This window comes from Otolemur garnettii, unplaced genomic scaffold, assembly GCF_000181295.1.
Source record: "Otolemur garnettii isolate 467f Iridium unplaced genomic scaffold, OtoGar3 scaffold00099, whole genome shotgun sequence".
Lineage (NCBI taxonomy): Eukaryota > Metazoa > Chordata > Mammalia > Primates > Galagidae > Otolemur > Otolemur garnettii.
This window is the reverse complement of record NW_003852494.1, coordinates 5,259,540-5,274,143: the sequence shown is the minus strand read 5'-3', so window position 1 is coordinate 5,274,143 and position 14,604 is coordinate 5,259,540. Positions and strand designations below refer to the sequence as shown.

At 46.0% G+C, this 14,604-nt stretch overlaps 1 protein-coding gene across 1 annotated transcript in view; it reads right to left on the bottom strand.

Annotated features, from left to right (window-relative positions):
* Window positions 1-3,102: 3,102 nt before the first annotated feature.
* The window catches only part of BRI3BP (BRI3 binding protein), a 19,462-nt gene continuing 7,960 nt past the window's right edge, over window positions 3,103-14,604 (bottom strand). The window contains exons 2-3 of the mRNA XM_003796040.3: window positions 11,588-11,690; window positions 3,103-3,665 (exon numbers count right to left, since the gene is read on the bottom strand). Of these exons, the coding sequence (XP_003796088.1) occupies window positions 3,244-3,665; window positions 11,588-11,690 (525 nt within the window). The 3' untranslated portion in view covers window positions 3,103-3,243. The remainder of the gene's footprint in view (window positions 3,666-11,587; window positions 11,691-14,604) is intronic.

Sequence of the window (14,604 nt, the reverse complement as noted above, 5' to 3'; positions counted from 1 at the left end):
AGGAATAGTGGGGATTGCAGAAATGAGGTGATTCAGGATTCCCACTAGTGATAAGTTGTACTAACAATGCCTTTGGGTTTGGTATTGGCCGTCTGACACCTGTTATTCTTAACCATTGCATATGCTGAATCCCAGGGCCAGACACGCAAGCTAAGCTGTTTACATCTTCTTTGCAGAGCAGCCCTTTTAGACATGTGAAAATTATGTTATAATCTTCCCAACTACTGAGCCAACCTTGCATGTTTGTACTTAGGACCCAAAGGAGGCAGCCCACTCAGCTATTTCCCACTGCCGCTGTCCTACAGACATAGTCCCAGTTAGTTCTCTGACCTCTCTGCTTCCCCACCCCTGGGTGAGACAGGCTGTGGCCTGCTGTGCTTGGTTCCAGGGCAACTGTATTAAACATCTTTTGGTTGTATTCACCTCTTCTTTACAAATGAAGACCCAGGCACAAAGGTTAGCTTTCAAGGAATTCTGTTGCTGTGCTTTGTTACCAGAAATGACATGGCGGCTAAAACCTGAAGAAAAGAAACCCCAAAGCAGGTAACACTGACTGGTATCAGAAAGTCTACTTAGGGAAGGCTTCTGCTCCATGAAAGCAACTTTGCTGGAGCGTCAAACATGGCCCACACAAACCCAGCATTCGGAGATGGATGATCTTTTTCCTTTTCTAGATTATTTTCTGTTCCCAGTAAAGTAAGTATTTACGGTCATACTGAAGCACTGGGAAATTAACACTGACAAACTTTACGATATTAAAAAAATGAAGTCTTAATCTTCACAGATCCACAGTTTGCCTCTCTATGTTTTTATATCACACTCAGTGAAGTGTTGCACTAATATACTCTACAGCCCTGAAGATATAAAAAAGTTTTCTCTTCAAGGTATGAGATAGGGTACAAAAATACATTTTTCCACATACAAAAGAGAAAAAAGAAAGATGTGGGGGTCAGGGGGAGGCTCAATACCGTACAGGCTTCCATGGAATGGAGAAAGAAAAGTCTCCAACTACGTGGAGTTTAAGAATATGCCCATGGAAGTGAAATTTATGCATTAAAAAGCAAGACTTTTTCAAAACTAGCATCTAGGATTTCTACTGGAATTTCAAATAATGTTCTACCCTGAAGTGACACTCAGTAACTAACTGTAGGTTCTTTTGCGAAAAATGAAGACCTCGTTCACTTGAGGGTTATCACACTATAAAATTGGCTTCAGGCCTACACTTAACCAAACTGTAAAAAAAAAATGGTCCATGTTTTTACAGCATTTTCAATTGATGCTTGAGGTCCACATCCATCAGCACCCAGATGACACATACCTCCCTCAGTTTACTAGACGTTAAAATGATTATCCTTCCAGATCTCAATAGAGCATGATGCCCTTCGTGTGTCACGTATGTGACAGTTAAGACAACACTCAGGCATCCTGAGTGTTTACAATGACTGCAAACGACTAGAGAGTCCAGGCAAGGACTGCGATCACTGGCTTTGTGCACAGAACACCAGTCTCCCCCTGGCCAACAAAAGCAAAGCTATGTTTTCGTACCTGAACATGGTATAGCCAAATGCACAAAGGAAAGAGGCCAAATGGTGACCTCCCCAAGTTATTTATACCCTGTGCTAACATAGATGCATCTGTAGATATGAAATGACAAAACTGGAAAGGTTTCAATCCGGGAATCATATGTTTCCAATGCCCTTGATAAAGACCTATTCAGGTAAATCCCAGAGAACAGGCATGTTTCAGGAAGTGAGGAAAGTTTAGGTCCCAGGATGTGCGCCTTAAGAATAGAAGTTTCACATCCACAGAACCATCTGTACCTGTTTCCCAGACACTTGCAGCCAAAAATAAAACTTCGCAGAAATTCTGCACAAGACTTGGTAGACAGCTAAGTCTTCCTGAAACTGAGACCTGGACCCTAACATCTTGGTTCTAGCAAATCTGACAGGGGTCTCTAGAGACACCTCCATCCCCAGGGGTCTTTAAAGCCACATCCTGCAATCACTGGTCTTCCTTTCTTAATGGGTCCTGGCAAAGGGGCATTTCCACTAGCCCAGACCAGAGCCTTCTGAAGCTCCTGGTCCCAGGGTCCCCACAGCTGTCCACCCTCGTGTACTACCTAAAATGAGGATGCAACAAATTTTAGACAAAAAGCACCTAACACAGGTGTTGTAAAAACTTCAGGGAAAACAATTTAGATCTGTCCCAAGGCTTGTGTATTTCTGCTTATTATTCCTGAGAATGGATTATAAGCAGCAAGAGACTTGAAAATGTTACTAGCTACTGTTTTCCTTCCAAGGTTCTGAGTTCACCAGAAATAAAATGAAACAAAGAAAAAAAAATTCCCAAGGATGTAGCTTTTTTATACAGGCCCACCTGGCAAACAGCAAAACTGGGACATGAAATAGATTCTTGAGTGATCGTCAATGCTTACTCAGGTAGACGTTTCTTTGCCTTTCCTTGCATTTTCCTTTTCAAAATGTTAACATCAAAATATATCAAAGTACAGAGGGAGAAAAAAAATCTCCCTCTGTATTCTAGAAATAATGACTTCTTCATTTAGAAATATAGCTGATAGAGGGGCTGGCAGGGGTCACTAAGATACAAGGGACTGAACTTCATCTATAGCCCAACTGTCCACATTAAGAAGGGATAACATTCCCTAAGTCAACATCAACCAAAAAATAACATATAATAAAGCTCACAGTTTTGGAACTTGACAATAACTGCACACAGACCTCATCCACCAATTCATAAGCTGCAAAAACCAATGCTTGCATTTAAACTTTTCAAAAATGTCAAATTAGCATATTCTTCCCCGAAATGTTAAAGTTTTAATAAACTTGACTCGATCTGCCTTTAGTAAAAAACCTTACAAAAGATGTATTTAAATGCTTGAAAAAATTAACTTTATGCTCTATGCACAGATAAATTTCTCTTCCTGTACAGCTAAATATGGTTATATCCTTTGTTTAAAAAATATTTTTTCCCCACTAATGACACTCGGCGTATAGTTCTACATCAATGACTTTTTCATTCTTCTTGGGACATTGGTCCTAAGGGCTGCCGGACGGTTTTGGAAACACCCTCACAAAGAGTCACTTTCTTGCTCAGTAATGTTTATTAAGATTGTTTGGGATTTGGTGGTTTTGCTTTTGCTTTTTTGTTTGTTTGTTTTCTCTTCTTCTGTTGTCTTCCGGGAGAGCACACTGGTAAAGGTGGGCCCTGCCGGTTGGCTAACCGTCACTTGTCTTTGGAGCGGTCCAGGCTCTCTAGCACCCTGTTGAGACGGATGTTGAGCAGTCTAACCTGGTTTTCCAGGTGTTCCAGCTTCTCCTCCACATTAGGGTTGCTGGGGTTGCTGCGCCAGTAGAAGCCCATGGGCCCGGTCATGAAGTAGACGGCCACCACGAAGCATAGGGGCAGCACAGCGTTCTCGGGCTCCCCCTCGTACTTGTGCAGGATGTACACGCAGGACATGGAAAACAGGACGACCCGCACAATCCAGAAGAAGCGGCCAAACACCAAGTGTAGGATGCTAAAGGTGAAGCCTAGAGTCAGCGACAAGAACCAGTAAGCCAGCAGGACAACGCCGACCAACAGGAGGGCACGGGCCGGGCTGTTGGCTACTGAGGCTGGGCTGAAATACTGTGACAGGTTGGAGACTGCAGAACAGAAAAGAAGAACAGGGCTGGTTACACAGAGTTGGGTAGCTAAGCTCACCCGCTGGGCTCACAGGGCCTTTGTAACAACTCAAGGAACCGAAGTAAGTTATTCCCTTTATATGCACAACAAGCCCTGTGAGAAGACACAGGGCACCCCTTGAGAAACCTGCCATATGGAGAGTTTAAAACACCTCTCATAGCTGGGTGCAGGGGCTGTACCTATAATCCTAGCATCCTGTACCTATAATCCTAGCACTCTGCAAGGCCAAGTCAGGAGGATCCCTTGAGCTCAGGAGTTTGAGACCAGCCTGAGCAAGACCCCATCTCTACTAAAAAAATATAATAATTAGCCAGGTGTTATGGCAGGCACCTATAGTCTCAGCTACTCAGGGGGCTAAGGAAGGAGGATCACATGAACCCAGGAGTTTGAGGTTGCTACGAGCTAGGCTGATGCCACTGCACTCTACCTAGGCAACAGAGTGAGATTCTGTCTCACAAAAAAAAAAAAAAAGAAAGAAAGAAAAATTAAGAAACTAAAAATAAAACATAGTAGAGCAGAACCTACATGATATTGTTTAATAAATGCAATTTGCATAGTAATAAATGCACCATTTCAGGCTGCACACACAACTACCTGGGAAGGCATTTCTCAGCCTCCCCTGCAGCTACAAAACTAAGCTTTGACTAAGAAGAGATAATCTGCACTAACTTCATAGGGACTTATCCCTAAAAGCAGTGGGAACGTGCCCTTTAACTCTTCTTCAGCCTGCTGGAATGCAGATGCAATGGCTGAAGCTGGAGCAGCCATAATGAGCCATGAGGACAAAACAGAAGGTGCTTCAGCCCAGAATGCAACAGGCCTTAGAGCCATCATACGTGCTTAGGAACTTCCCTGTGAATTTTTACATTAAATGGAAATAAGCACCCATCTTGTTTAAGCCATTGTTATTTTGGATCCCTGTTACAGCCAAACCTAATCCTAAGCAGTACACACATGGTGTTCTCTCTAAAGAAGGGAGTGAAATGGAGGGTGGCATCTTTTGTGTTTCCAACTTAAAAGAAATTCAAATAGAAAAGTTGAAAGAACAGTAAATATTCCCATCAAAACCACCTAGGTTTAACAATGATTAAATATGCCATACTTTGCTTTATCTCTTATTTACATAGTTTATCCTTTTTTGGTTTAAATCATTGAAAGACTCATATATCATATTTCATCATACATCTTTTAAGAATAAGGACATTAGTGCACCTCAAAATCATGTTACTATCTATCATCACATCTAGGAATGTCAATAATTCCATAATATCATTCTCATCTCCCAGACATCCAAGAATACTGCTGTTCCCTCCCCACCTCAACCAGGATCCAGTGAGGTTCATGAACTGTAGGTGCCACGGCCCTAGTCTCCTTTAATCATGACACTGACATTCTGAAGTCTAGTTTTCCCAGACTAGTTTTCCTACAGAAGGTCCTACCTTCTGAAACTGTTCCTTCATGATACTGTCAAATAAATTCAAGGAGAGTTCTATACTAAGTGCATTTAACACAAGCAGTTCTCAGACTGGAGTGTGCATTCAAATCTTCTAGAGAACTTGGAAAACCAAGCCACACCCTTAGGACATCTGATTCAGCAGGACCATCTCTTACACACTGGTGGGTGATGCTGCTTTGAGGGTCGTGCTCTGAGGTCCACTGGCTTAGACACAACTAACTCCATGCCTCAGGGGAAATAAAGAAGAGTAGGGTGAAGGATACACATGTAATACAATGACTTGAACCCAGACCAAACCCGAGACAGGAAGACACAAGCCTGGGACTCCAGACATGTCCACAGCACGAGCATTTCAGAGCCCAACAGTAATCACATTGTCCTGACAGCTGGCCACAGTGTTGGAGGCCTGACCTCACAAATGGAGGTCTTCTTTAGGACTGAAGGTACGGGGTCACCAGGACTCCCCAGCCAGGGTGCCGTGTGTGCCTTCCTTCCTAAGTATCTTTTTTTTTTTCTTTTTGAGATAGCGTTTCACTCTGTCACCCTGGGTAGAGTACCATGATATTATAGCTCACAGCAACCTCAAAGTCTTGGTCTCAAGAGATCCTCTTGTCTCAGTTTTTCATTTTTAGTAGAGACAGGGTCTCAGTCTTGCTCAGGCTGGTCACACAGTCATTCATGAACTTAAGCAACTCACCTGCCTCAGCCTCTCAGAGTACTACATACAGGATTACAGGCATGAGCCACCATGCCTGGCCTCTAAGCATCTTGACTACATGTGATCTTGACTTTGGAGTTGATGTTCATGCCTAACCCAGGCCAACAGGAAACTAAACCAGTGTTTCCCAAACCTTTTGATCTTAGGATCCTGCTTACATTCTTAAATAGTACTGAAGACCTCCAAGGGCTTTTGTTTATGTGAGTTCTACCTATTCTACTGTAGTAGAAACTAATTTTTAATTAGTTAATAATTTTTAAACATTGTTTTTATTCATTTTCAAATAACAGTGAACCCATTATGGGTACTATGGTTTGAATGTCCCCCCAAACCTCACTTATATGTTGAAATTCTCACCCCTAAAATGATGATCTTAGGAGATGGAGCCTTTGGGAGATGATTCGTTCATGAGGGTGGGACCCCTCCCCCTAGGAATAGGATTAATACTCTTATAAAAGAGGCCCCAGAAAGCTGCCTCATCCCTTTCACCATGTGTCCTTCACCTACAAGGAAAGGACCCTCAGACACCAAATCTGCCGGTGCCTTGATCTTAGACTTCATAGCCGAAAGCCTGAGATCAGCATGTCTGTGGGGTTGGCTCTTTTTGAGGGTGGGAAAGGGGGACTCAGTCCCAGGCCTCCCCTTAGCTTTTGGTGGCTGTTGGCAATCCCTGGTGTCCCCTGGCTTATAAAGACATCACTCTGAACTCTGCCTGTCTTCACATGGCCTTCTCTGCATGTGAGTGTCCAAATTTCCCCTTTTTGTAAGCGCTCCAATCATATTGGGTTTGAGACCCACTTTACTCCAGCATGACCTCCTCATAATGAATCAAATCTCTAATGACCCTGTCTCCAAATAAGGTTACATTCTGAGGTACTTGAGGTTGGGACCTCACCACATGAATGTTGGAGAGACACAGTTCAACTCCTATGTTTTGGCAGCAGCCCTATTTCTCAGCTTGGGCCAGATTTAGGTCACTGCAGACCTACAAAGTCCTCACAGGTGCAGTAGGGGAAGCCAGCTCTGGGTGCAGACAGATACACGGCCCTCAGAATGGAGGATGGAGATCAGGCAGGTCCCAGAATTACAGGATGATGTACATTTTGGAGCAAGGCCGCTTCATAAGCCACCAAGTATTTATTGAGTATTGACCGTGGGGCAGGTGCCATCTGAGCCTTCTGTACACATTATCACCCACTCCCCATGCTGATGAGGCAGACGCTGTTTCCCACACAAGGACACCTTGTCCAGGATCCCACTGCTAGGACAAGGCAGAGCTGAGGTTTGCATCCAGGGGGTCTGGTTTCCAGAACCACACAATCCCTGCCCTGCACAGATGCATCACTGCAGCAAAATTATTTTCCCCATTTTGTTCTAAGTGGCCTTGGTGGCTTCGGAGGAAGTGAGCACCTTGATGAAGATGTGAGACTTAAATCCATCCTCCTAACTCTTGGACAAGTGCTCTACTTCCCAGAAGAGTCTTTTGTGCCAGCAGAAACAGAAGAGGGACTAAGGCTGTGCTGCCCAATCATGTACTGAGCACTCGACATGTGACAATTCTGAATCGAATGTGCTCTAAGTGTGGATGTCAAAGTCCTAGTGCCCCCCAAAATGTAAGACACTTCAATAATAATTTTATAGGCTAGGCATGGTGGTTCATACCTGTACTGAGGTGGGAGGATCTCTTGAGCTCAGGAGTTTGAGACCATCCTGAGCAAAGTAAGATCCTGTCTCTACTAAAAATAGAAAAAATCAGCCAGTTGGTGTAGTGGGCACCTGTAGTCACAGATCCTTGGGAGGCTGAGGCAGCAGGATCACTTGAGCACAGAAGTGTGAGGTTCCTGTGAGCTAAGCCAACACACTGGACTCTAGCCTGGGGCAACAGAGTGAAACTGTCTCAAAAAATATATAATTTTTATATCGACTATAAGTTGAGATAATAATACTTTGAATACATTAGGTTAACTCCAAAACATCTTATTAAATTTAATTTCAAAAAAATTCAGTTTTTTACTCTTATAATGTGGCTCCTGGAAAATTTAATATTACCTACGCATTTCTATTTCTACTGGATTGCTCTGAGCTAAGAAGTCTCCATTTTAAGCAGCACCCTAAAAAATTCTGAAGAAGGAAATCCTTCTGAAGAAGGATATTCTGGTATTCAATTTCTGGTAAAGCATTTTAAACACTCAAACTTCTTTTTTTTGTTGTTTTTTTGAGACAGAGTTTCACTTTGTCACCCTTGGTAGAGTGCCATGGTGTCATAGCTCACAGCAACCTCAAACTCTTAGGCTCAAGTGATCCCCTTGCTTCAGTTTTTCATTTTTAGTAGAGACGGGGTCTCACTATTGCTTAGGCTGGTCTCAAACTCATGAGTCAAATCCACCTGCCTCAGCCTCCCAGAGTGCTAGGATTACAGGTGTGTGCCACTGTGCCCGGCCGCACACTCAAACTTCTAAGCATAGGACATAAATTCCAAAGACCTTCGGATGCTTTGACGCTCACGCATCAAATAAAACCCCAACATGGAAGTGAGTCTGTTTCACCTCCAGAAGGTGTCAGCTACCCCCATCAAAATGCAAGCATTTCCAGCTGGCAGCAGAAGGCCTCGCTTCCCATCTTCTCCCACGTGATCAGGTGGCTGTTCCTACTCCTCAGTTACCCATTCCAAGTCACATGCAATTTCCTGCAATCAGGTTTGTTTCTCCAGGTTCACTGGCAGGGATGGGAAAGCCCGGAGTTTAACAATCTGCACAGGGGGTAGGTGTGGATGTTTGCAAGATTGCACACCATTGCCTTATCTGAGTGATGCTTGACTCAGCCAGTCCCAGGAGAGGCTGTCAGTGGCCCTGGGGGACTGTGGGCTCCCTGACATCCTCTCAGATGGTTGTGCTGTTGCCTCAATTCTCTGCCTGAACACTACAGAGCCCTGAGTGGGTCTAAGGCCTCTCAGAGGTTGAACTCAGTGAACCAGGGCTAGAGATGGCTCCAAGGGGCTTGGGGAGACCACAACAGGCACAAACCAGCATGTCCCACAAAGGCCAGCAGTTCAACTTCAAGCCCCCATCTCCTATCTGCAAACTGGGGTATCAAGGACCAGCAGGAGATTCTGAGATTCCTCATGTAACAGCGTTATTATCTGTGTCCCATGGCTGCCAGAACAAACCACCACAAACTCAGCAGCTGGAATCAAGGTGTCAGCAGGGCCTTGTTCCCTCTGAGATTCTAGGCAGGACCCCTCCTGCCTCTTCCAGCTTCTGGTGGCTGAGTCATTCCAATCTCTGTCTCTGTCTTTTTTTTGAGACAGAGCCTCAAGCTGTCACCCTGGGTAGAGTGCTGTGGCATCACAGCTTACAGCAACCTCCAACTCCTGGGCTTAAGCAATTCTCTTGCCTCAGCCTCCCAAGTAGCTGGGACTACAGGCGTCTGCCACAAGGCCCGGCCTGGTTACAGTTGTCATTGTTGTTTGGCAGGCCCAGGCTGGATTCAAACCTGCCAACTCTGGTGTATGTGCCGGTGCCTTAGCCGCTTAAGTTACAGGCGCCAAACCTCGGTCTCTGTCTTAATGCAGCCATGTTCTCCCTTCATGTTTCTCTGTCCAAATTTCCCACTTTTACAAGGACATCAGTTGCTAGATTTACAGTGCACCTGACGCAAGATGGTGTCATTTAACTTCCCCACACCTACACAGACCTTATTCCCAAATCAGGGCTTATATGCAGGTCCTGGGGTCAGGATTTGAATTCATCTTTTTGGGGGGCCCAATTCAACCCCCATGATGAAAGACTAAGCAGTAAAACCCATAGCCCCCACTTTCAGTAACAAAGGGCCTCTCTTTGTGCCAGGAGTAGAGACCAGCCGAGGCTGTTTACACAAAATGGTTCATGACGAACACCTGCTCTTCTGCTGGGCATCTAGAACTGTGACACGTTATCGGGGAAGGGTGTGTATGTGGCCAGCCCCCTCCCCCCACATAACAACCCTGTGCCCTGAATCTCTAAAGCCTTCCCTGGTATACACGTTTCACGTGGGTTATCACCCAACTCATTGCTGGAAGAACAAAGAGCATCTTGAGCAACTCCCCGGAAAGAGGACTCCAGAAGCTTAAGTCTGGTCTCCCCTGGACTTTGCCCCATGAGCATTTCCCTTTGCTGATGCTGCTCTGTGTTCTTTCACTGTCATAAATCTCAGCTGTCAGCAGGGCCCCATGCTGAGTCCTGCAAATCTTCCTAGTAAATCAGCGAACACGGAGGTGGTCTTGGGGACTGCGACACCAGAGGGTACTGAAGACTTCCTGGTTAAGAAGGCTGCAGCCTGGCCTAAGAGACTGCCCAGCTTGGGACCTACTCTGGACAGGCCCCAGGTGGAGACAGTGCCCTAGACCCTGAGGATGGAAGGAGAGCAGCAGGCCAGGGGCTTCTGGGAGACTCCTGCTTACCTGGTACACCTCAGGGCATGGTTTCATTCTGGCAACGAGAGAAACCACTAAAGAATTGAAAGCTATAAGGGACAAAATCATCTCCAGACATAAAAGGTGGCACAATGTAGGCACTCTGCCCAGCTTAGATCCCATCACACCCAGATAGGACAATGACGCCTGCATCACTGCAGACAGATAGGAGAAGGGCAGAGCCACCCTGGGAGGAGAGTACTGGGGGCGGGGGTGAGGGTGGGGGCGGTGCCGCAGGCTGTAGGCCTGGACCAGGGCGCTCCACTCAGTTCCCAGGGCCACTGCTCCCTCAAGGCTCAGTCTCACTGCCTTTGCCTCGACATCTGCAGAAACCAATATGACGCTCTTCTCAGAGGTGTGAAAGGGCAGGATTGTGCCCCACCAGTACTCTCTTCCTTGCTAGAAATGTGTAACCTGGACTGCACCGTCAACTTGCACTACATTTCTCCCCCCAGCCAACAAAACCTAGGGGCCTGGCAATTCTCACCACTGCAGTGGGCAGGGCAGGCCAGCAGCTCACGCAGTACCCACTGCCACCCCTTCTAGCCCGGCTTCTGGGACTACATGACCCCAACACCCTTCTAGCTGAAGACTGGATCGAAACTAGGCTCTGCCCTGTAGTTGTTCCCCTGACCCAGGAACTTTGAAAAGTGAGGGAAATGGAGCTACTGACTAACCCAGTTAGCAGCATGCAAAACCTAGTCTCTGAGGCAGTGGCAGTAGCTTCTCAACTAATTGCTATAGCTTTGGTGACCTTGAACTCAACAGTTCCAACAGCAGCAAACCTGGCAGGCCATTTCGGCAGTGTCTGGGGCCACATATCACTCCTTTAGCGTGTTTCTGATGGATGTGTGATTTCGTTCTTTGTGAAATCCCCTTCTGCCTATAGAACTACAGTAACCTGTTTCACAGATTCCCACAAACCAGAGCAGTAACCTCTGGCCCATGAGGTTTGCCGAGGGACAGACAAGTTGGCACTGTTCACTTGTTCCATACCCTAAATAGCCTCTGGTTAGAAGATAAGGGGATTTAAAATAAATGAATAAATAAAGACAAGATAGATAGCATCTGAAAAATCCCTACTTTGACAGGCCACTTATATATGCAACTATTAAAATAAAATAATGTTCATGCATATATAAACTCACTGCCCTGCCCCCAACACCTTCTTATATACCACCGACCGTGAGTTCCACACTTTGAGAGCTAATGGAATAAAAGGGTACCTTACATGAATGCCAGCCATCCCCATACCTACCATCAAGTCCAAGAACATCCAAGAGCTCTGTCCAAACTTTCCACAATGTCTCCATGAACATGTCCACTCCCAGTACGAACCTCTCAGTCAGCCTGGTCAAGAACTGCAGAAATAAGAAAATGATCATTATGGAATTGCGCAGCACTCCACTGTTATCCTCAACTAGTCCAGCAGCCAACCATAAGTTTGAAAGTTTATACCTGTACAGGGAAACAGATCAAGCTAACAATGAATGTCCCAAGAGTTGTCTACTAGCTTGAGGGACTAGCTGGAGCCTGGCGGTCCAACCACTCACAAAAGGGCAAAGCCCAGCCCCTCCCTTACCCAGGCCGGCAGCATCTACGGGAGCCAGACTCCTGTACTCCACATGCCATGTCTCCTGCCATCTTTCTGTGCCCTCTTTGGTCAGGGGCTCTCCTCTCCTTTGCCAGGCTGCTCATTTTTTATTCTATTCTTATTTTTAGAAACAAAGTCCCATTCTGTTGCCCTGGTGTCACTGTTTATAGCAAACTCAAACACTTGGCCTCAAGTGATCCTCTTCTCTCAGCCTCCCAAGTAGGTGGGACTATAGGCACCTGGCACCAACACTTGGCTAGTTTTTCTAATTTTAGTAGAGATGGGGTCTTGCTCTTGCTTAGGCTGGTCTCAAACTCCTGAGCTTAGGAGATGCACTCACTTCTGTATCCCAGAGTGCTAAGATTACAGGTGTGAGCCACAATGCCTGGCTAGGCTGCTTCCACATCCCAGAGTGCTAAGATTACAGGTGTGAGCCACAATGCCTGGCTAGGCTGCTTCCACATCCCAGAGTGCTAAGATTACAGGTGTGAGCCTCCACGCATGGCCAGGCTTCTCATTTTTAAACAGTGAGAATTTTTACCGTGTTTCCCCAAAAATAAGACACTGTCTTATATTTATTTTTTCTCAAGAAGACACACTAGGGCTTATTTTCAGGGGATGTCTTATTTTTAAGTATAATACAACAATCTACATTTATTCAAATACAGTTAAGTCATCTTCTTCGGGAACCTGACGGGGGAGCTGACTTTGTTGATGGGGCTGGCGCTAGTGATGCTTGAACTCCTTTCCCCTAGCCATTTGCACATGCGCAATAGGATGCCTGCCTGCAGTTACCACATGTGCACCCATGCAAGTGCAAACAGCTCAGAGAAAGGAGCTGTGGCAGATAAAAGGTATTCTAGTCTCCCTTATCGCTCCATGCCAAAACGCATGGCATGGCTATGCACATATACTGCATAGCCACACCCATCACTAGGTCTTATTATCGGGGTAGGGCTTATATTTAATAACAACTGCACAGAAATCCTGCTAGGGCTTATTTTGGGGGTAGGTCTTATTTTTGGGGAAACACAGTATACTCTGGTTTCTCTTCAAATCATATAAATCCTTTGCCATTGAAAGCGCATGAATTTTTGCCCCCAACCTGGGCTCCCAGGAGGTTGGGTCCTACAGGGCAGCAGCTATGCAGAGTGACAACAGTAACTCTCCAACTCCAGCAGGTCAAGGTCTCCTAGAAAGTTGGTAATGATAGAACCCCATGCTCTATCCACCTTTAGTACCCTGGGCCTCTGAGGTCTTCGTCAGCTTTCCAGGTAATTCTGGAGAACCACAGGGCCAGGGAAATATTTTTTTTTTTTTTTTGAGACAGAGCCTCAAGCTGTCCCCCTGGGTAGAGTGCTGTGGCATTACAGCTCACAGCAACCTCAAACTCCTGGGCTCAAGCGAGTCTCCTGCCTCCACCTCCCAAGTAGCTGGGACCACAGGCGCCCGCCACAACGCCCGGCTATTTTTTGGTTGCAGCCGTCATTGTTGTTTGGCGGGTCCGGGCTGGGGATTCGAACCCGCCACCTTAGGTGTACATGGCTGACGCCTTAGCCGGTTGAGCTATAGGCGCCGAGCCGGAAATATTTTTTTTTATAAGTGACAGTATATATAGTATAAAGCAGTAAAGGGTAAGCCTTCCACCTCTTTTCACCACAACCTGAGGCCCCTTCTGAAGGCAGCACCATTACTACTCATTTGTGTATCCTTCCTAGACACGCCAGGCAAATAATGGCATAGATTTTTTTTCTCCCACAATGGCAGTGTGTATGTACAACTGCCAGTTTCTCTCATGCAATGCTCTACCTTGGCAATTACTCAAACTCAGGCTATACAGAGTTTGTACAATTACCACAAACTGCAGGCTATACCTGCAGCCAACCCCCTGCTGATGGACACCAGAGTAGTTTCCAATCTTTGCTATCAGAGACAGTGCTGCTGTGGCAAGGAACCAAATACGCATATTCTATTTTTATTTTACTTTATTTTTCAGAGACAGAGACTTACTTTGCCACCCTCAGTAAAGTGCTGTGGTATCACTGCTCACAGCAACCTCCAGCTCTTGGGAATTCTCTTGCCTCAATCTCCTGAGTAGCTGGGACTACAGGTGCCCACCACAACCCTCGGCTATTTTTTTGTTGCAGTTTGGCCGAGGCCAGGTTCGAACCACCACCCTGGGTATATGAGGATGATGCCCTACTCACTAAGCCACAGGTGCCACCCGGCTATGGTATTTTAAATCGGTTACTTTGGCTGGATTGTTCATTCCTCTAAGACAGAAAAGACGGGAGGATCAGGGTTGAATCAGTGACCAGGAGAGCAGAGGGTGATGGTAACCTCTGAGCTAGCACCAAGGCTAAGAAAGTATGAGGTGGTCAGTTGCTGGGGTTCAAATCCCAGGCTGCCTCTTACTAGCTGGGTGGCCAGAGGCATGTTATACATACCTATAAGCCCTATGGGGCTTCAGGACCCCACTAGCAAATGGAGATAACAGCACCTGCCTCATCTGGTTACTAAGAGCAGTACATGGATGCTTTCAGCATGTGGTAAATGTTCAAAACTATCACGTTTAAAACTCCTATCGGCTCAGCGCCTATAGCTCAACTGGCTAAGGCGCCAGCCACGTACACCTAAGGTGGCGGGTTCGAATCCCCAGCCCGGACCCGCCAAACAACAAT